The sequence below is a fragment of the Aquarana catesbeiana genome, linkage group LG06 (assembly GCF_042186555.1).
Source record: "Aquarana catesbeiana isolate 2022-GZ linkage group LG06, ASM4218655v1, whole genome shotgun sequence".
Lineage (NCBI taxonomy): Eukaryota > Metazoa > Chordata > Amphibia > Anura > Ranidae > Aquarana > Aquarana catesbeiana.
This window is the reverse complement of record NC_133329.1, coordinates 110,382,878-110,406,424: the sequence shown is the minus strand read 5'-3', so window position 1 is coordinate 110,406,424 and position 23,547 is coordinate 110,382,878. Positions and strand designations below refer to the sequence as shown.

General features: G+C 42.4%; 1 protein-coding gene across 2 annotated transcripts in view; it reads left to right on the top strand.

The window, feature by feature from the left end:
- The window catches only part of CRAMP1 (cramped chromatin regulator homolog 1), a 101,267-nt gene that overhangs the window by 67,483 nt on the left and 10,237 nt on the right, over positions 1-23,547 (top strand). For both annotated transcript variants that reach the window (XM_073636680.1, XM_073636679.1), the window contains exons 11-20: positions 2,181-2,355; positions 4,204-4,388; positions 7,432-7,500; positions 12,048-12,129; positions 13,163-13,270; positions 13,948-14,126; positions 14,242-14,298; positions 17,537-17,765; positions 21,245-21,403; positions 21,478-21,623. In XM_073636680.1, coding sequence (XP_073492781.1) covers positions 2,181-2,355; positions 4,204-4,388; positions 7,432-7,500; positions 12,048-12,129; positions 13,163-13,270; positions 13,948-14,126; positions 14,242-14,298; positions 17,537-17,765; positions 21,245-21,403; positions 21,478-21,623 — 1,389 coding nt within the window. The remainder of the gene's footprint in view (positions 1-2,180; positions 2,356-4,203; positions 4,389-7,431; positions 7,501-12,047; positions 12,130-13,162; positions 13,271-13,947; positions 14,127-14,241; positions 14,299-17,536; positions 17,766-21,244; positions 21,404-21,477; positions 21,624-23,547) is intronic.

Sequence of the window (23,547 nt, the reverse complement as noted above, 5' to 3'; positions counted from 1 at the left end):
TCCTGCAGGAGGGATGCAATCAGTGGGGTGCCACAGATTGCGGGGAGGGGTGTCAGTCCGGCGCCGCTCAGGGGTGCCTGCCGGGCCGCACGTCCAGCTTGGCTGCTCTTTCAGCCCTAGCCGCTCACCCCACCTATTCGGTTCAGCCGGCGGGGAGAGGGAACTACCCAGCTGCCCTATGACCGAGAAGGGGGAAGCAGCTGCAATGGATCCCGATCCCATCGCCTGTTGCGCCTGCCGGACTGGGAAGAAGTGAGTGTTCGCCCGTGCAACAGCCTCCCTGTGTGTCTGGATAGGAGTGGCGAGGGGCAGCAGCATATAGAGGAGTTGATCTTTGCATATTTTTCCTGCACCTGCTGAATACCCACTTCTCCTCCTATCCCTCCTGCAGGCATTCAGCGGCTACAGGAGGAATATGGAAAGATCAATTCCTCTATATACCGCTGCCCCCGCCACTCCTCTTATCCAGCTTCTTTTGCTGCCTCCTATGCTCTTGGGGGGGCCCCCATGCTTTCCCCCATGCTATCAATTGCTGCCCCCCACCCCCCGCGCTCTCTGATGCCCAGTGCTCTCCAGACTCCGCTGATGCTCTCCAGCTTCCCCAGTGCTCTCCAGACCCCCTCTGTGTCCTCCGGACCCCCTAGTGCTCTTCTATCATGTCCGCACACTCTCTGACCATCTCCTGTAAGTCTGCAGTCTTTGGCCATCTCCTGTACTATTTCTGCAGTCTGACCATCTCCTGTATCATGTCCTCAGTCTCCGACCATCTCCTGTATCATGTCCTCAGTCTCCGACCATCTCCTGTATCATGTCCTCAGTCTCCGACCATCTCCTGTATCATGTTTGAATTGTTAAAATGAATGAGGACGACTCTGGGTGGGGATGAGAGTTACTTTGTGGAGAGCCTCTTCACTATGTAACTCTCATCCCCACCCAGAGTCATCCGTTTTCACAATGCAACTCCATCATCCTCATCCCCACCCAGAATAATCCATCCCTCTCCACAATGTATCCCCATCCCCACTCAGCATCATCTATCCCTCTCCACAATGTATACCTACGTGGTATGGGGATTTATTTTTGAGGTGGGGGGTAGAATCTTGGGCGAGTTCCACACTATTTTTCCCAGGACCTGACCCCTGAGTAAAATGTTTTGGGTATGTCTGGAGGTCAGCTTAAAGTGGTTCTAAAGCCTCAAGGTTTTTTTACCTTCATGCATTCTATGCATGAAGGTAAAAAACCTCCACTGCTCCAGGATCCCCCCAGTGCCCCTTATTCTTACCTGAGCCTGTTCCAGTGACATGCATGAGAGCAGTGGCTCTCGCTGCTGTGTCCCTCCTCATTGGGCAGATTGATAGCAGTGGGAGCCATTGGCACTGTCAATCAACTCCAGTGACAAGGGAGTCCTGCTCTCTGTGTCAATGGACGCAGCAGCAGGGCTCGGGAGCACGGACGCACTGGACGGATAGGAGGAGCCAGGAGTGCTGGCGGGGGACCCGAGAAGAGGAGGTTCAGGGCCGCTCTGTGCAATTTCATTTTGCACAGAGCAGGTAAGTATAGACATGTTTATTTTGATTTCCTTTACAATCACTTTAAATAAACTATATAAAATAATATCTTAAACGCAATACAAATAGTAGTTATTCTTGACAATCCAATATAGGTTTACTTGGAAAATCTCCTTTTATGTTGTGAGTGCTGCCTGTCTGCTGGCCATTTCTTTCAAAAACATCCTGCATTCCCTGCATGCTTTTCAGCTTCTCCCATGCTCATTACTTTGGTTTGCGTTCGATCGCTACATATCCTATGGTACCTTGTTGCCAGCAAGCGGTGATTCCTGCACTGACTCCGCCTCCTCTGAGAAATGTGTTACACGGTAGTACCTATGCACAGGGCATTGTGAATACGTGTCACAGAATTCAAGGTGATAAATGTGTGGGAGTCTTCAAAAAGTAAGCTTTTAAACTTCAGTATTGTTCTGATTCATATGCATTTTCTAGACATGATTGAAATACAGTGTGGAAATGAATATATGAATTGAAATGTTGACCATAGATATGCTTTAATGTTCAAAGGGAGAGAAATGCAAGAATTCTGCATAGTTAATGGTCAAGAAAGTCTCATGTTTTCCAGCTAAATGTTTGGCGTTTTTTTTTTTGTTTTTTTTGTTTTTTTTTTAGTCCTCACAGACACCAGAGACCACCTCTGTTGCCACCTCCATGAAGCAACCAGTTCAGGAACAGGCACTCACACCACCTGGTAAGGTCATCACCTTGCTGTCCCGAAACCCAGACTGTCTGAGGACTCAACCCGCACAGATCCAAACAACCTTCTCTCCGCCTTCCAATACCTCAGGTGAGGAGAGTGCCGAATGACTAAACTTGTTGCCTTAGAGATGGTGCAGCAAACGGTAAATATGAATGCCCATGCATTTTAGTAGACTTTGGAAATGAAAAAAAAAATGGGGCTAAATAAATTAATTTGCACTGTATGGTGGATTAGGAATAATCTAATAAAGAATTTTGAAAATAATGAAGATTTGCACAGAACATTTGATCAATAATGATTGTCCCAGTCCAGGCTGATTTGTGTGACGCTTCACACTTGGGCATTTATAACATAAATTGAGTCGGATCATGCAACTCTACATCGGTATATGGCGTGAAAGGCTCAAATCGGAGTTTGTCTATGCAGTGTTGAAGTGGCCACACAATGTTGGATCTGGATTCTGATTTCATCTAAGGCCCCTTTCACACTGGTGTCCACCCATGGATCCGCCTGGTCAGTGGGGGATCTCTCCGCTGATCCCCCACTGAACAGGCGGATGGCAGGTCCCGGTCCGACACGTTGTGACGGGCACAGCCCACTGTTCTCTATGGGCTGTCGGATGGAAATGGACCACCTGTCTGTTTCTATCCGACTATCATTCGATCCGATCCAGCAGATGGATGGGGAACATCTGTCTGTTTTTAGCAGACTGGATCAGATGTCAGCAATTTCCTTGATATCCACCACTCTATAGAGAGCCATGGATGGTCTGATGGGGTCCGCCTGAAAAACTATCAGGCGGACTTGATCGGTCTATCCATGTGAAAGGGGCCTTACAGATCTAACAATCCCAACAGGTGAGCACCTGTTGTACATTTGAATTTATAACCAGCCAGATGGATTCTCACACAGTTGTCAGCTGCATTGATTGGACGGGGCAGGTATGAAACATTTTTTAATTATGTATGGCCAGCATAAGAGTCTGTCTGTTGCACAAAAGTCATATTTCATCTTTTACATAAAAGCTTAGACTTTCTCAGCGTTTTAGACTGTTTCCAAACCTGAAATTGTTTCATGAAAAGTCACCTTCGGGTAAAGCCAATTTTGTTTGGCGGCTCAAAGGGCCCCCTTTTATCTGGGCTTCATCTGGGCTTGGCAGTTGGTGTACCATATACTGAATTGATGGATATGGCATGAACCTCAGGGGTATTTCAGTGATACAAAATAAAAGGGGCTCTGTCCAAACACCGATTTTTGACAGCATGTCATCACCTGTGTGGACTGTAGATTGATGCCCTTTGAACCCCCAAAACACGCTGCATTTAATAATTGGATGTGACTTAATAAAACTAGCTTCTAGATTTTACGCTTCCCCTTGCACCCCCGTCTTTTACCAGTGACCAATGTTAAATCATCATATCCTTAAAGTGGGACTAAAGGCTGTTTTTTTTTTTTTTTTTTTTTTAATAAAATAGAAAAAGATGTTATACTTACCTGCTCTGTGCTAGGATATTGCACAGAGAGCGGTCCCTTATCTCCTTTTCTGGGGTCCGCCAATGGCGCGTTCTATGCTCCTTCTCTTCTGAGTGTGCCCCCAAATCAAGCTGTGTGCTATGGGTGCACTCCTGGGCCAGCTGTATACATCCATAGACATGCAGCACGGCTCGTTCCTTCCTCTCCCCTCGCTGGATTTGACTGACCGCAGCAGGAGCCAATGGCACCCACTGCCATCAGAGCCTCCAGTGAATACTGGAAGAGGAGAGAAGAGCCACAGCAGACAGGCAAAGTGCCAAATCAGGAATGGGTAAGTGTTTAGTGGGGCTTGGGGAGCTGCTATTGAATGGTGTTTTTCGTGTTTTTTTTTACTGTAGAAACACTTTCATTGTGGTACAATCAAGTATGAGGGTATCTACTAATATATGCCTCTTCCTGCAGGTTTCAGGAATTTATCTCGTCCCCTTGTCTTTAGTAGTCCCCTGGGTTCTGTGACAACCGGCTGCAAAGGGGGGGTAGTCTTTGCTGTTCCCACCATGCTGCCTCCTAACAGCCGGCACACTAAGATTTCCTCTCCAAGCAAAGAGACTGAGGCGACAGGCCGCCAGCAATTGGACACTATTAGTGTGAGTACCAAATAAATATAAAGGACTCAACAGGGCTGGAATAAGTGAATTTTCTGTTTTTATTTGTGGAGTGACCATTTTTGGAGAAAAACCTATGCAAGGGGATTTCACAAGCAAGTTTCCAATACAACTAGCCACCCATCTAGTGTAGATCATTCTGTTTCCCAATTGGCAAAGAATTTTATTTGTATTGGCAGCCTGTGGGCCTTCAATCCTGGGCATAATATAAATAACATTGAAAGTGATCTAACCCTGCCTAATCCCCACCCACTGACATCCTAATTGTGAAAGATTCCAGTCTGTTGGAAACCTTTTTAGATTCATCCAATTTTGAAAGGAAGTAAAATGTTCCACTACAAATGTTTTCTAGCCTCACGTTTTAAGGAGTTCAACCGTGTAACCCATGTAAAAGTTGGGGTGCCCTAAAATTTGTGACAGTGGGGATGGATAAGAGAGGTGGCGGTCAGGTAAAAGTATTTGATGGCCACCTTTTAAAGGATAAGTTCACCTTTTGGTAACCTGTTACAAGTTACACTCATATTTAAGGTGTAATATATTACCAAAGAGTACCTGGCTGTCCCCCACTGTGACAGCGGGCAGGGAATCTTCTTCCCGCAACCGCTGTCACAATTTTTAAAAAAAGCGATCTGTAATGAATGAACTATAAGTACCGTCTTCCACTGCAGCAGACAGCTTGTAGTTATCAATGAACTGCAAGGGGACTGGTGAGTGCTCTCATAGTTCATTGATCTTTCTGCTCTCCAGTAACTGTCTACCCATATGAGCAGTACAGGCAGACAGCTATACTGAGTCTGAAGGAGCCTGACTTTGCACCTGCAATCTGCTACTCACAGATGCAATGTTCTGCAGGCTGCAGGAAAAAAAATACACTTTTTTTTATATCTGCAAAAATAAGTGCATTTATTTATTTAGGTGAATTTCATGTTTAATGCTCTATAAAGAGGGTGTTTAAGGCATGAAAGATCCACTTTTAATGTCCATAGGGCTCTAGTAAGGGGTGTAGGCTAGGTTTCATTGCTAGCTCCTGTTTAATTTCTTTGTTTCTACACCAGTGACTAAGCCTTTCTAGGTGTTTCACATTATCATTAAAGTATTGTCTGGGAATCCCATTTAACCTCTTAATTTCCAAAGACAAAGGATATTTTTGCTGATTCTGGAGGGATCATTGCACCAAAAGAAATTGGAACTGTTTAGGAGGTAGGCGGGTAGTGAAACTGGGTCACTCGGTAGGAGGTAAAGCAACCGGGGTATGATGTTCATTTGCAAGATAATACATCTACCAAACTAAGTGAAGATGTGTAAGGTCTGCTGGCATATGGGTTCCCAAGTAACTAATGGCTTTATGATGCCATTTAAAATGGAAACTAGGGTTTGATCATATTCATCAGGACAGGGTCTCTGAAAGAGACATTTAGAGCCTCCAATTTCCTTAGATTTATTTTGCACTTTGACATTCAGCAAAATTCTTTGAGAAGTTTTGGAAGGGTAATTATAAGGTTTGTTATGTAGAACGAGTCACCCGCCTGTGTGATAACTTTGTGGTTGGTGCTGCCAATCGCTGGGCCTAGATAGATATACCTTTTAGGAACATTTTTGTATTGATAATGGGGAGGGCAGGTAAAAAGGGATAGGAAGAGACTTGAGCACATAAACCGTAATTTAGGAGAGGAATGTGGAACAAAAAGCAGACGTTGTGGAAACAAACAGTATGAGCCTTAGAGATAGACTTTTGTTAAAATGTGTCAGTAATGCCTATAGTATGCCTGTAGTACAGTGTTGCCTTAAAGTGGTTATAAAGGCTCAAGGTTTTGTACCTTCATTCATTCTTGACGGAATGCCTAAGAGCAGTGCAGTGCTTTGCCATTGATTTGTCTTGCAATTGCCTGCCAAAACTTGCAGGCAAGATTAAATCTATGCAAATGCACTGTGAATATTATGTTTGTTCTAAATCATTTCTGCTTGTGTTAAGAACAGGCATTGGCTTTGTAAAGCATTTGCAGATCTTCGATAACCCAAAGACAATGCCTGTTCTTTATACCCATGTGAACAAAGCCTAAGCGTCGGTCCTTGGTGCCCAACACTTTCTATCATGGTAGCTGTAAGTAAACAGCTTGGAGACCTTACAAGTGGAGGGATATTATTCCCAGATAGTGTGAAAGGAAGAAGAGAAGTATGAAAAAACACTTACCATGTAAGTGCAAAAAGGGAAAAAAACGCCCACCAGTGTAACTGCCGATCACATACTTTGCTTTATTTGCTCTTGAAAAGGACACAATCCTGAACCCAAAGTGTAAGCCCATGTTACACTAGTAATCCTGTCACTAGCGAGAATTCACGGGGACAGGGTTGCTAGAAAATACAGGCAAGATGCATATCTGCTTTGAAATGAAGAATTGCTTTTTTGCTGCGAGTTGCAGCAAGAGAACGCCAACTCGCACATCCAGCTGGCATATGATCTACATAAGCAGGTAAGTATTTTTACCTCCCTTCTGTGTCCTCCAAAGTGATCCTGCCTTTGACGCGTTTTCCTGGGCAACAGGATCGCCAGTGTGACATGTCCCTTAGTGTCCATAGAAGTGGACATCTGGAGTAACAACCTTATGGTGATGGACTGAAATTCTGGAGTTATCTGTATCTTTTATTTGTCTGTCCACATATCACATTGGAGTGAGACAAATGTAGGTGTGGCGCTGTTCTGGCAGAGTGGGTAATTGATGGCAAAACCACTTTGATAAAACTAATTAACAGTGAATTGTGAATGAGTCTGAATAGTGTTACAGCCTCTGGTGGCTGTTTAGCAATGTGGTTTCAATAAACAGAAAACATAATTCATTGTGTTACTAGTATTCCATATGTGAATTGTCACTGTGAATATGCTGATATTCGGTTTTGTAGTGGGGTTATATATAAAAACCATATGTCCAATGTAACATACAGTAACCTTCATCTTTCACATATCACATTGGTTGTGTCTTCCTTTCAGAGATCACAAATCAAATTATTTTGTCTTTTACCCCCTCAGCCTGATTTCTTCTTGCCGAAGGCCAAGAAGCCGAGGAGCAGACACCTTCGGAAACCCTTAGTTGTCCAGGTAAGATTCTCTAGTTGATTTGTACTTTCTTCCTCTTAGGCCTCATGCACACTGGGGCTCTTATAAATGGTTTTCCCCTGCAGGAGAAAAGTGGCTTCAAAAATGCACCTAAGCCCCATTTTTTTTTTTTTTTTTTTTTTTTTTGCAAACACGCCCCCCCCCCCCATTTTTTTTTTTTTTTTTGCAAACACGCTTTGGCGTTTCAAGTGCTTGGGCATTTATTCATCTCATTGGCTAGAATATTCATTTATCTATTCATTATTATTCATTATTCATTTATTCTAGCCAAATGTATCCATGCTCAAGCACTAAACGCGCCTAGAGCTTTAGACGTGTTTACCCGCCTCAGGTGTATTTTCTGCCAAAACGCTCCTCTCCTCTAAACCCCTGTTATCTCCTACGTGTTCATGGAAACATAGGCTATCATGAACGGGCGTCTGGAGGCAGAAAAAAAAAACAGCCGTTTTTGAGCTCAAGTGTGCATGGGGCCTTAGATATCCTAAACCTGAGGAAAGTTTATTCTTCTTGTTAATGACAAGAGAAAAAAAAAAAAGAGTATATCTCTGTCCGTTTTTTAAAGACTGACCCGCTAATGCCTGTGTTGACTCGTTTTTTCATGGGCATATGTAGTATCTTTTGACATTGGTTTGAGACTTTTCTGAGATCATTCAAGATTCACTGTAGCTGCATTTGACTTGCATACTGACACTGACTCTATAGCTTATTTATAGGCAGTTATAAATAAAATAAATGTAGTTGTGCATTTTTTAATAGTTTTTATTTCGCTTTTTAGTAAAGCACATGGTACATTCAACAGAACAGTAGCCTACATGACAGATGGATCAAAAACATTCACCTATCTCTAACAATGGGAACTTAGGGAAATGTATTTTTACTGAAGAATTTTTCAACATACAATCCACAATGGCATGAAATATAAAAACATTTCAGATGGTATAATAAGTAGCTATGGTTGTCCTGAGGTAATGTACATCAGAAAAGCTTGTATTACTATAGCCCTGTGGGGCAACGTGGAAGTAGCTAGTTATTATAATAAGAGCCGCATAGAACAAATATAAATAAAAAACAAAAGAATCATAAAAGAGAACAAACAAGAACAAACATTCCAGGTAGTAACTATACAATTTCCCAGAGTCATAGTGGGTGTATAAGATATGTTATCTGGAGACTCCGGAACTTAGGGAAATTTAAGAACAGAGTCATCTTATCTATCTCTTAGAATATTAAAAAAAAAATCTGACCACATGAAAGTCAGTAGTGCAAACAGAACCCCCGGAAAGCAATATTCTTGCAGTTGTGCATTTATTAAAAATAAAACCTTTAAGGCCCATTCTTGCCTATGCAATGCATGTGCACTGGTTGTCATTGGTTGAAATAGAAGTCATTTACATCTGCATGATATATCATCTATTTTTTTGATGCATCAATATGCATTATCGAGACTATTGATGACAAAGGCAGCACATGAAGATTTGTTTTTTAATATATAAACTGTGTTTCTACATTTGACTTGATATCTGCCACTTGTAATCTCCTGAACAGTGACATTTAGACTTGGAGAGGGAAGGTCCATACTCTGAGCCAGTCGGGCTCTACTGTAGTGCACATGTACGATAATGAATGCACGCTGACTGGATGAGACAGCAGAGTTGGCAAAGAATTTAACCCATCAGTGTTTGGCTTCACTATCCAGTTGCAGACTAGGAATAGAGTGGTAACTGAGCTACTCCTTAAAACTGCCCATACATAAGCAAGCAGCAGGTTGAATGAAAAAAAAAAAAAACCTAACTTGATTCCCCTATCCACACATTTGAGGTGAATGGGGGGAATCCTTCCGGCTGTGTCTTGTTATTCTGACGGCAGGGAAGTCTCCCCACTGTCCGAATAGAAAAACACAGCACTGATCAGTGTATTCTGATGACGAGCAAGTTTAGAGCTGTGAAAATCCAGCAGGGACATTGAACAGAATGTTGGAACTTGTTTAACCACAGCAAGCTCCGGCCAGTTCAACCACAGTGCCCAACATGGATCGAAATTCATCCAGCCAAATTTCGATCCATGTATGGCTGGCTTAACCACATCAGAAATGGTGAAATCACTAATCTGGCTCAGGTGTGCAAATGTTTAGTCGTTCGGTATTAACCGTGCTCACACAGCTTCCAATGTCTCCTTCTGGGCAGCAGCTATTGTTCCCAATTGGCAATGGTAATTCAATGCAATTTATTCAGATAATGACAGCAGCATCCTTCCACCTCTTGTACACTCCCATAAGCCAAAACGCTTGCAGGATAGTGTTGGCTTCACACGTACAGATAGAAACGTGATGTAGGACAGTCTACCAAAATAAGGTTGACAAGTTGGTATTTGATCCTCTTCCAGCAGTCACTTTATGTTCAAGGATCCTTTGTCCTCCAGCCTCATGAGATCAAAATTCCCACATCTGAGGATTACCATGCTAAGAGAGTTGGAGGCAGCGAAAGTGTAGCAATTTTAATAAAATATGACGATATGAACAAACCTATTTGAGCAATAAAAACAAAATAAGCTTGTTGAGGAGCAACTCAAGGTGTTCCGTATAAAAATGTCCTCAGGAATTTTTTGTATGATAATATATATATTTTTAAACTTATTGGATGTGTTCTGGCTGATCACGTGACACTCGGATGAGTCCTTTTTCTCTTTGGTCCTCTCTTGATGGTGAAATATACTGGATGATGCATAATGCGGTGCAGATAAGAGTACATCAGTTAATCTCTGCATCAATGCACTTTGTCAGTACAGGAGGCTTTTCTCTGGAGGCTGACCCATGACACTGCATTTAGTCTTTTCTTAATCTTCATGGTTAAGTGATGCCGAGCATCATTCAATCCAGAAGAATGAGGACATCTTGTGGAGCAAAAAAAGTCTTGCTTGGTACATCTCCAGCTTGGGCTTAGATATTGGGGGACATTTATAGGGAAAAAATATTATGGTATTTCATAGTTGGCTTTTAAAGTGTTAATTTTGCCTTTTTAAATAATGCAAGGTATTTGAGCAGCACAAATAAACTATTAATGAAATATGCAGTATTTAGTTTTAATTTAAAAAAAAAATATTTTATATTCTGCAGTCACAAGTGCTGGGGCACTGCATCCACAATCTTAGGGCTGTGGGCAGGTAATAAGGATCAGGACCATGATGCTACACACTGAAGTAGTCAAGTCCCATGCTGCTTTCTGGTCTGGTATCAAGCCTGCAGGAAGCATGCACATACTTCATGGGCAGCCTAACGCCCAACTGAAGGGGGCGCACATGGCAACTCCACTACTGGTAGCGAGACAGCAGCTTAGTGTTGTAAGCCTGCAACAAAAAGTGCTGTTGCTGGCAGGATCTCCAGGTAAGATACTTGGCAAGAGACTGAAAAAGTGATTTGCTCAATAAAAACTGTGTACAGTGAGGCATGATGCTAAACATATAGAAAATTAGATTTTTAGGTGATTTATACACTTTAAACAAATTACCATCTCGAGGTAGTAAAGAAACTGCCTGCTAGTTAAAGAGGAAGTAAACTTCCTCTGCAGACACTTACCTATAGGTAAGCCTATAATAAGGCTTATTTATAAGTAGTGAAAATATCTCCTAAACCTGTACAGTTTAGGAGATATTTCCAGTGCATGCAGCCAGCAACATTACTTGCGCATGTGCTCTGAAGGAATGGCCCATGGGTGCCATTCCTTCCGACCTGGTGCCGTGAACGGTGGCTCCCACACATGCATGCGTGAGAGCAACGTCATCCCGGCGCCGGCCAATCACCCTGCCAGAGCCCGCAAACATGGAAGATGCTCCGGAAAAGATGTCGGCCGTGACATCGGTGTGCCGGGACCACTGCAACAGCTTTGTTCTAAGGTAAATATTTCATAATGAGCTAGTATGCAATGCATACTAGCTCATTATGCCTTTGTTTTGCAGGGTGTTTTTTTTTTTTTTTTCTTTTTGGGTGGGGGGGGGGGATTTTTTTGCGGAGGTACCAGTCTCTTTAAAGAAAAGCTTTGCTGATAGAATAAGTCTGCCATTGCTGTTCTTCCTCTGCCCGTCTAGTTTCCTGGCTGTCATGTTGATCCAGTGACTTCAATACTTTCTGAGTCTGAATATATATATATATATATATATATATATATATATATATATATATATATATATATATATATATATATATATAAATATAAATATTGGGAGACCGGCAATGGAAGCCTCTGTGTGTCTCTCTTAGTACAGACTTCCTTTAACAAGGTCTATGTTGTTAGAAGTGGGGTCAGCTCCAGATATGTCTTTTGCTCTCACACCAACCTCCAGACAAGAACCCGGCTGTTCTGATCTTAACTGACTAACACCTAATCTCAGTATGTTGTTATGGTAACTGCTATATTCTGGTCAAGCCACTAAATTATCCCATGAGTTCTTCAGGTGTCACATTGAAAGATCAGTCTTTCTGAAGCTCTCTGCAGATGTTAACCACTGGACATTAATTCAGACCTTTTCTTCCACAGAGGACTCTCCTCCCACGGCCATCTGGCAGCAACTTGCCACACGTCTGCTCCTTCTCTATTCTCTCAAACTCAACGGTAGCAGGTAATTTAAAATGGTGACTAATACTTATCCTGGCAGCAAAATAGAATTCATTCCAGTTACTAAAATTTAATATAGCAACTCGAAGCTAAACTACGAAATCCAAATCTGCTTGAAAAACACTCCATGAATGCAAGTTGGTGGGGGGGGGGGGGCTGGCTCCAAAATGGGGTTAACACGTTACCTAAAAGGGGCAAAAATAGTATGGTGGTTGATCTTACTGCCCCACCAAGAGCATTTAGTAATAAATGCACAAAGAAGAAAATTTAGATTACAGCAATTTCAGGCTTGTTCACACCAGACAGCCACACTGATCACACGGCTTCTGGTGGCCACTGGCAGAAACCTGGCCACCACAGTTTTTATGTATTTGTTTTCTCCCCCAAACTTTATTAACATAGTATGGTGACATTTCATAAAGTTCTATTCACACAGCAGCGTTGCAATGTGATAGTTTACATTACGTGAACCGACACTATAGGAAAAACTGGGACTGTGCTGGGCATGGCTGCACAGCATAGTCACAGAACACCTGGTGTGAACAAGCCCATAAAGTGTAAGTATAGTTGCAAACTACACTGCCTTTACTAATGACAGCAAGCAGTTTAAAGGTATACTGTTGATGCAGGCACATTGCTTTGTTTGCCTAGGCCTATGGCAGTATTTAAAGGCCTCAGCATTGACAAACTACATTGTGTATAGCTTGCGTTCTGTACAGCCAAGCTTGCACAAGGCATTGATATTGATAGCAGTTTTTGGCACATGCACCAGTCAGAGCCACTGCACCCAGGACATGCTCACGGTTAATCACATAGGTCTGCAGACTATACACACTGAAGTATATTGGGGTAGAAAACTGTAAAAACTGTAGCAGTCTGAAGCAGACCAAGCACTGTCTTATTACATCAGATGTATAATTGCAGTGTGTGTGAGTGTTCTGCCATATGACATAAAGAATATTTACTAGCTATATTTTTGTTCACTTCCCTCCCTCCTGGTTTGGTCCACGAAAGTAATATATAATTTCTCCCCACAGGAAGAGGCTCCTTTCGGCCAATCCATTCCAACCTTAGTAAAGCTGTCTCCCAGCCAATTGTGCCCAAAGGGTTGACGGCCTCAACTAGCAACAGCAATTCCCTAGCTAGTAAGTATTTTGGATGATGGTAAATCTCAAGAAGTCTGCATACAGATGCAGCCAAGATACAGTATTCACCGCTCTATTATTATTTCCCAAATTGTGGTTGGCGACATTCCCATATCAGTAATGTTATAGTACTACCTGAGATCCAAATGTTTCACAGCTTGGAGTGGGTTTTTTCCAGGATACAGGTGCCATCTTGAACTTTTGAAGCTGTTTCATTTTCTTTTAATAATAATATATTGTATATTTTGAGCTCTACATGCAATAAATGCTACTTTAATCTTTACATAACCTCACCTTTCTGTTCCCTCTAGTGTCTAGTGCTCAACCCTTTTATTTTCCATGAATACTTGGCCACTCCAAAATGTTTCATGGAGCCCATAGACGCAGACACTTCTAGCTTGTAATTTGTTTCCCTTTGCTGTGACGGCTGACTTGTAGCTGTGATTTATGGAGAATGAATTGTGCTGATTGACAGCTGCTTGGAATTGAGCATATGGAGCAAAAGTGTTCTCTTATTTGTTTGATCCCTATACATGCCAGATCTTGCCATGTACTGCTGGTTGGTTTGCACGTCCGATATTGGTAAATTGTGCTGTAGCTCATAGTGAGATAGTACAGGATTAATTATGTTTCAGATTAAGCCCTGTAATAAACACAATGTACTTTCCTCCCCTTAGGTGCTATTGACTTGGCTGCTAAAAGTGCTGGTATTATCCCAGGTCCTTCGTTACCAGTTCTCGAAACTGATGGCTTAGTGGGAATCGGCCCCTTGCCTTCAGACGGTTTGACTGGCACGGAGCCCAATGTAGAAGGTACAAGCAGTGACCCTGTATCGGCAGTGACTGTGTGTCCTGAGGTGAGCATATAACCCTTTAGTATTTAAACACTTAATTCCCAGCTGTAAAAATGCCAACATTTTTTCTGCACTTTATATGACTGAATTGGCATCTTGCATTATTTTTTTTTCTTAGGTTCCTTTCATTTCTCTTACTACACCCCCAGGGCAAGAGTCAGCCGAGCCATTTCAGGTATTGTTTCTCAATAGTTTTGTATTGCAGAACTGTCATTGAAAGTGACTCTTGCTATTTCTTTTCATATCTGGTCCAACAGTACCCGTGCATTTGGGGTTGTTGTAAGCTCTTAAAGTGGAGTTCCACCCTAAAAATGTCATTTATGTGCATAAAAAAAAACAAAACATTTGGAGAAAATTTTTTTTTTTTTTACTCGCCTCTAAATGCCTGTTGCTACGTGGTCCCTCGTAGTCTGCCTCCTTCAGCGCCTGGGTTCTTGATGTCACTTCGGTGCAGGAAGGGAGATCAGCTCTGCCCCCTCCCTCTTGTCAATCATCTGGGACACTTCACAGGTCCCAGATGATAACGCGGCCAATCACGGCGCACAGCGCTGCTCACGCATGCGCAGTGGGTGCCTGGCTGTGAAGCCACAGCCGGGCACCCACAGTTACAATGCCAGTGCCACCGAGCAGAGGGGGAGAAGAGCGGGGCTTTGATCCCACGCATCGCTGGATCCTGGGACAGGTAAGTGTCCTATTAGATTGTAAACTCTTCTGAGCAGGGCCCTCTTAATCCTATTGTATTGTATTGTATTGTAACTGTATTGTCTCCCTTTTATATTGTAAAGCGCTGCGTAAACTGTTGGCGCTATATAAATATTGAATAATAATAATAATTATTATTATTATTAAAAGTCAGCAGCTGCAGCATTTGTAGCTGCTGACTTTTAATTTTTTTTTTTTTTTTTTTTTTAAGCGGAACACTGCTTTAAGTGCATCTTCTATCCTATCATAGCGGTCTAGTATTCTCTGTATAGCAAATGTACAAATATATACTTTAATTTCACAGATTTTATGCACATTAGTTTTCATAAAATAAATATAAATACCTGAGATTGGTTTGAAACTGGCCACCTGTTCAGCAGCACAGACTGAGAAAGTGAGGGGCAGTGCTAAAGCCAGTCAAGGAAGATAAATGCACATATACTGACCAGGAACATGCTTATAGGGGGATAGAGGCATGAGCTTATCATTGTGCTTCTAATTTGTCATTATCAAGGGATGAGGAGGTGACAATCTAGATTACTACTGCAGTAGAGAAAAGTAAGCTGACTGTGCTGTCTGGCAGGATTGGCTAAGGACTAGATGGGCAGATATAAAAATCCTTTATTAGATAAGACCGTTTATATTTATTTCAATTGTGTATTTATCTGTTTGCCAGGAATTCAGCTTTACTAACAGCACAATACAGAAAAAAAACATTTTAAAGAGTATGTGCACCCGAAAATGATTTTGGAATATAGCAAATGTATGATTCATCTTGCAAACAGCACCCCAGAACTAAATTACGGCTCTCTGATGGCTTTAGCCTTTTAGCCTGGGTTCACACTATTGCGAACACAGACATTGCATGTGATTCGCACCGCATTGCTGTACCGATCACATGCGATGTCTGTGCAATGCGAATTTAGCCATAAAGTTGTGTGGCTGAACTCGCATTGGATTTGCATGAAAAAGGTGCAGAAACTTTTTTTTTTCCCCGCACCCATGTGATCCGATTCCTGTCCACATTCAAAATTCGCACTGTGATCTGCGAATCGATCTGGGGGTGTCATTAAGTTTCTATTGACGCCCGCAGCAGTTCGCAGAGGGCAGTGTGAACTGCATGTGAGGGAGATGCGATGCGGGAACCTGCACTGGAATCGCACCGACTCTTGCATCACAATAGTGTGAACCCTGGCTAAAGTTAATCTGTCTTTAATTCTTAAATAAATGTAAAGTGAAAGCACTGAAATGCAAGCCTAGCATAGATAGAGGGATGATAGAGCCGTTTTGCCAAAGCTTGCAAAGTTGAGAGCTTAGGACAGTGATGGCGAACCTTGGCACCCCAGATGTTTTGGAACTACATTTCCCATGATGCTCGTGCACTCTGCAGTTTAGATGAGCATTATGGGAAATGTAGTTCTAAAACATCTGGGGTGCCAAGGTTCGCCATCACTGGCTTAGGAGATCCAGGATCGCACCATGAATGATTTGGACAAAACTAAAAGATACATGCAGGCACCTTACAGTGCAGTGCTTCATTTTGACTGTTGATTTTTCTTTGCTCTTATCAAAATCTGAGACAGGTTTACATTAAAGGATAAGTTAACCTTTGTTAAAGAGATGAAAGAAATAACACATCTGCCGAGCAACAATAGATACTTGAGATAATGGGTGGTTTAACAGTTATACAAACAATAGTTAAGAAAACAAAGGCGAAATTTTTTTTGTGCATCGAGGGTTTACAACCCCTGTGCTCAACTTGTTGCCTGGGGGCTGAACGCATCAATTTGCTTACTGTGTGGTCCTCTGGGCCCCTGCAGACAGCCATATGTGTTTCCTCTGTTGCCCTTCCATGTGCACCTTACTGCAAAGGCTAGTTTAGGATTGGGGCGGTTGCCACTTGCTTGCATAGCTTGTTGGCTGGATTTGGTGCAGGGACACGCTGGATGCCTTCAGCTGTCATTGTGCTCTTGCTGGGCGTCAGGGATGTCCCCATACCTATAAGGAGGAGTGGGCTCCCTCCAGGCAAACCTGCCCTTAAAGGATGAGTTCAAACTATTAAATGCCTCTTTTTGCAGGTAAAAAAAACGTTCATTTCATTTTTTTTTTACTAGGAGTCTGCAAAGTATTGCACCCACGATCAGCAGATCATGAGGCAATGCAGGACTCCTGCAGACTCAGTGTAGGCTGTCTGCTCGCACCTTGTATGGGCAGGCAGTTACACAATGGCAGGAAGAAACCATGAACTACCTAGAGTGCTCAACAGGGCCCTGGTAGTTCTTTGAGAACTACAAGCTGACAGCCGCAAGGGCTGTTGGTACTTGTAGATCTCCCATTCACAGAACTCTGTAGATAAATAGCATGGCTGGGTGGGTGGAGTCCTGCATGGCTGCGTTTAAAAAAAAATTTGTTACAGCGATTTCGGGGAGAAGATCCCTGGCTGGCTGTCACTGGAGGCTGTGAGTCAAGGGAGGCTGCAGCAGTGGAAACATGTAACATTTAACATGTTTCACCCGAAATACAGATGGAACATGTAACATATTTCCAAAGGTGAACTTATCATTTAAACTTAAGAGTTCCAGTTACATTGTAACATTTTTCATATGTGTTACATTTTTCTATGCTATACAAGTTTCAAGTAATACAAAACTGATAGTGAACAAAATTAACTAAATTAAAACCCTTCATTTGTGATCTAACTTCTCTTTCAGCCATCATCCATCTTGTCCATACCTCACATTTCCCAGAGTCCACTAGAAAATGGCCCTGCACAACCATCCAGTTGCGCGCCCAGTAGCTCCTGCCTGTCTCCTCCAAATGTCTCCTCTTTGCTGGATATCTCCCTGCCTGGCCCTCCTGATGATGTCCTCTCACATGGGGAACCTGCAACACACATTAGTGATTCCATCATTGAAATAGCCATAAGCTCTGGACAGTATGGTGAGTTCATAGGCCTGCAATAATTGTACATGAATAGTGTTCTTAGGGTATAGCACAGCTGCTGTATAAAAATGCAAGAGTGCTTTGAAATAGGTCTTTGCAGCAAACCTAAAATAAAACATTATAGGGGTAGTTGTAAACTCATAAGTTTGATTGCTTAGGCAAAACACAACCCATGTCTATGGCTAGTGTTAGAATCTCCATACCTGTACAGCTGATTAGTTGATATTCAAGGGATCATGTACTTTTGGTGACTTCCTGTGCTCCCCTCCTGGATCCCCACTCACCAGATAAAGATGATAAATACGCCTGTATATCTCAAGATGGTGTCTCCTGTCCAGCAGATATGTAGATTGGTTGTGCCTCAGAGAATGGAATCTCTTCTCCTCCACCACTTGATGTAGATCCTACATACTTTACTTGGTCAAAGACAGTCGGGGTAGTAAAGTTTGTACAAGTGAAGAGAAGAGGGCATATAGTGTAATACTGCAAGGTTTATTAAAAAGTTTAAAATCATTACACTTACATCAGAATCTTTAAAATGTGCAAAAATTGCCGCTTTGGCATCCAAATATTTTAAAGATTCTGATGTAAGTGTAACATATTTGATGTGAGTATATATATTTATTTATGATTTAGAGAGGTAGCGCTGAGTATAAATTTTTTGTTGTAATTTTTTGGGGTATTCACCTTGCACTACAGCGGCAGTCCTAATACATATGTACATGTGGGCAAGTGTGTAAACACACACGCATATGCACACTTTGTATTTATTCTATAATTTATTTGTAATTTATTTACTATTTTATTTATTCTTCTCCACGGCGCGTGTCTATCTTTATCATTTTTATCCTGTACTTTGTGCATGCATCTTTGGGTGTACCCTCCAATGCGGAGATACACAGCTCCCTCACACTCCTCATTCTTCTGTTCTTCCAGGTGTGTCTACATTTATATACATACACACTGATCAGCCATAACTTTGACTACCCGCCTATTATTTAGTGGGTCCTACCTTTGCCACCAAAACAGCCCTTACCCATCAAGGCATGGACGCCACTAGACCTGTCGGATCGGACTTGTTTTTTCAGCACCAGCCACACATGCTCAATTAGATTGAGATATGGAGAATTTGGAGGCCAAGCCAACACTTAAAACTCTTTGTTGTGTTCCTCAAACCATTCTTGAGCCATTTTTGCAGTATAGCAGGGCACATTATCCTGCTGAAAAAGGCCGCTGCCATTAGGGAATATACCGTTTCCATGAAAGGGTTTACTTGGTCAGCAGGCAATGTTTAAGTAGGTGGACCGTGTAAAAGTAACATCCACATGAATGGCAGAACCCAAGGTTTCCCAGCAGAGTGTTGCCCAGAGGGTCACACTACCTTTGCTGGCTTTTTCCTGTAGTGCATCCTGGTGCCATCTCTTCCGCAGCTAACTGACACACATGCTCTCTGCCATCCACATGATGTAAAAGAAAATGTGATTCACCAGACAAGGCCACCTTCTTCCATTACTCCTTGGTGCTGCTCTGATGCTCACATGTCCATTGTAGGCGCTTTTGGCTGTGGACACGGGTCAGCACCGGCACCCTCACCCGTATACCACTAAGCAGTACCATGCACAACAAACTGCAGTGCCCGTTTTTTCTGCTTTCAGCACATCAACTGACAACATGATTACTTGCTGCCTCCTATATTCCACCGACATTGAGATGCAGTAGTAACGCGATAATCAGTTTTATTCACTTAAGCTGTTGTCATAAAGTTTTGGCTGATCGTTGTGTGTGCAGTGGTGGCAGGTGCTCAGGGCCGCCATCATGGGGGTACAGCCGTCACAACTGTAAGGGGCCCGAGTGGCCCGCCCGGGCCAGAAGAAGGCAGAGGATGGGTGAAGGGGAGCCATGCATTACAGAAACAATTTCACAGCTTCTGCTGTTCTCGTGTCACTGAGCTCAGACATCGAGCTCTTTACAGCCACTTCTGGCTACTATGTGTATGTGCACCCCTCGTGTGATTTGTACTCAGCCTCTCAGCAACATGTCAGCTTTGTGAAAACGGGCTGGGACCAGATAGGAAGACCTTCTTTACAAGTAGGGACTGTGAAGGAAAAGGGGGCTGTGAGGGAAAGGGGGGGAGCTGTGAAAAAAAGGGGGGGCTGTTTGTGTACAGGGAGGGGCCAGAGCCTTGTCTGTTTACAAGTTTGTGTATGTGAGGGGCTGCCATATATATATATATATATATATATATATATATATATAGGTTTGTGTATATGTGAGGGGCTGGCATATATACAGATGTGTGGGGGGGGGGCTGGCATATATACAGGTGTGTGTGGGGGGGCTGACAGATATACAGGTGTGTGGGGGGGAGGGGGCACTGACATATATACAGGGGTGAGGGGGGCTGACATATATATGGGATTGAGGGGGGATGAGTGAGTACAGGTGGTGTGGCCGGTGTGCGGATTCAGTAGGATGGCCTGTGGGCAAGTCCTGGGGAATGTTGGTGGTCTGGCTCGGGGGGGTGGTGACCCAGGCCTAAAGCTATGTAAAGGGGCCCAAAAATTTCTGATGGCTGCCCTGCAGGTGCTGTATATTTTCTGGAGGGGGCAGCAAACAAGACACCGTTTAGCCCCCCCCCCCCCCCAGCTTGTCCGTCCCCTCTCCAGCCCCGCACTTACCCCATCTAGCAGCTTCAGCTTCTTCCTGCGTCTCCTCCTCCTCCATAGTGGTAGCTTCGCCCTCGACGGCCAATATGTTTTCCTCTCAGCCAATCTGATTATAAGACGGGCTTCATGGTTGGCCGGGAGGAGAAGCAGGAAGACAATAGCGAATATTAATTCGCTATTGTCACATATCTGGGTGGGCTCAGGGCGCAGTGCTCTGCGACTTGAACCTACCCTTTTTTTAAGCCAATTAGAGCCTCAGGCACCCTGCATGTAGAGTAGGGGCCGGACGCATTGATTAAGGCTGCCACTGGGTGTGTGTATGTTTTGTCATGGAAAGTTTAGTCTCGATATTCTCCATCTCTTCTTTCTCAGGAAAGAACAGTGTTTTGCCACTCTTACATTAGCATTATCAAAAGTTTTTTTTATATAAACCAAATGATAAATTATGTTAACTGACCCATTAAATGTCACATTTTAAAAGAAGCTCTTAATTTGCAGCTGCTTGTAGCAGTTGTTGTCCACCTCTTTTCTGATGATACCTTATATATGTAACCCAGCTAGATGCCTCCTTGGTTATCTGGAAGATTCTGATATCCCTGTTTTATATCAAACTACTCATTCACCTAACTATAGCAATCCAGTGGAAATCCTCTGATCCTCCCTCGCAAATTTATTGGCAGAGGCTCATTAACCAGGTCCTACCAATGAATAAAATGACCTATGAGGCCCGTTGTTGGCCAAAAATAATATAAGTTATGGACTTGGGGAAAAAATGTTAGTGTTTCTAATGCATACTTTTATGTTTTGAAGGTGAAGCTGTACCCCTGTCACCAGCCAAGCTAGGTGAGAACTCGAAGAGTCTTCCTTCCCCGTCCTCCAGTCCTCAGCAGAACTGGATTGCCTCCCCCAGTCACGACCCTCAGTGGTATCCAAATGACTCTACTGATTCCTCACTGAGCAGCCTATTTTGTGAGTACAATTGTACAGTGGATTTGGCTCTGTATGTCACCATTCTTTTACTTACTCTTTCCCTGCTCACACAGCAAGCTTCATTTCTCCAGACAAGAGTAAGAAGATGGCTCCAACCGCCACAGGAAATGCTAGCGGCACATCTCTGCTATGCTCCAGTTTGCTGGATGGAAGTTCTAGAGATTCCTTTGTGTCCCGTTCTTTATCAGATGTTGTTGAGGTAGGTACATCGGAAAAACCTCTTTAAGCTATATAACCACTTAGTGACCACCCGCCCACAATGTACTGCGGACAAGCAGCCGCTATAGGCAAAGCGGCGTACCCGTACGTTGCTGCCTACTTCTGGGTTTAGAACACAGGCAGCAGGAGCCTGTCAGCAAGTCCCATCCAATGATTCATGGCCCAGGACCTGCTGATTGGCTGTGTACATTCGCAGCCCAGAACTCTATGTTGACATTTAACACCGAGCTCTGTACACAAAGCAGGGATGAGAAACTTGGTGAAAGTAGCACACATTACACATAGATAGGCACATATACAACCTTGATCGCTCTAGACCTTAACCTCTTCACAGCTTGTGTCATTTGTACAGTGACAATGAGTAGTATTATCACTGTATTAATGTCACTGGTGATGTCAGTGGCAGTTAGTCAGTTCCCACTAGCGTCAGTTGGTGTCAGATTGCCAGCTGCACTATCGCAGTCCTATTCTTTTTTTCAAAATTGTATTTTTATTAGACTTTTATGTTTTAAAGCAATCTTATACAAAATTGTTGCATAATGCAGAATACAAAGATAATGACATCAAAACAGAAAAACAATGGAGTATAAGATGTAGATGAACAGAATCCACAAGTACAGAGCACAGGAGTGTTCTGCACAGCATGTCCAGGATATATAAAGTAAGCAGCCCAAAATTAGGCATTATAGGTTCAAAACCAAAAGTCAGTCATATAAAGGGAAGAACAAAGATTTTGTAAAGTGTACATGGTATAGGATAAGAGACTGCAAATGACATACATAAAAAAACAAAAAGTGAGGAGAGGTACCATGATCACAAGTAATACAATGCCAATATAATTTAAGAAGCTATCGTCGGCATAGGGGTCCCAAATTCCGACTGATCCCAAAGTTCCCACACTTTATCAAATTGGGGAATAGTGTCATGTACTCGAAGTCCCATTCTAAGTTGTTGATCGCCACCATTAGTAGAATAAAAACAGAAAAAAAAATAAATTATATATATATATATATATATATATATATATATATATATATATATATATATATATATATACCATAGTTTGTAGGCGCTATAACTTTCACACAAACCAATCAATATACATTTTTTGGGATTTTTTTTTTTTTTTTATCAAAAACTTGTAGCAGAATACATTTTGGTCAAAATCGGATATGTTTTATAGCAAAACGTTAAAAATTGGGGGGTTTTTTTGTTTTGTTTTTTTTTTCATTTTCATTTTTTTGTTTTTTTTTGTTTATATAACAAAAAATAAATAACACAGTGCTGATCAAGTACCACAAAAAAAAATCTCTATTTTTGTGAAAAATCTGAATCGCACCGTATTCCTGTTCAAATTGCATGTGATTCTTTGCAGTGCGATTTGAGCCCATTCATTTTGTATGGGCTCAAATTGCACTGCAAAGGTATCAGTAATTGGTATAGGCGTGTACTTGAGTACAAGTGTCGGTACTCATACTCGCCAGTACCAAATACAGGTATCGTTGCATCCCTAGTGACAAATTTGTAATTCTTTTATTCATGTTTTTAACAATTTATTTTCTTATATATACACAGTATCTCACAAAAGTGAGTACACCCCTTACATTTTTGTAAATATTTTATTATATCTTTTCATGTGACAACAATGAAGAAATGACACTTTGCTACAATGTAAAGTAGTGAGTGTACAGCTTGTATAACAGTGTAAATTTGCTGTCCCCTCAAAATCACTCAACACACAGCCATTAATGTCTAAACCGCTGGAAACAAAAGTGAGTACATCCCTAAGTGAAAATGTCCAAATTGGGCCCAATTAGCCATTTTCCCTCCCCAGTGGCATTGTATTACTTTGTAGACTTAATAAAAATATATTTGACTCTAAAGAAGTTGAGTGCACGTGCTCA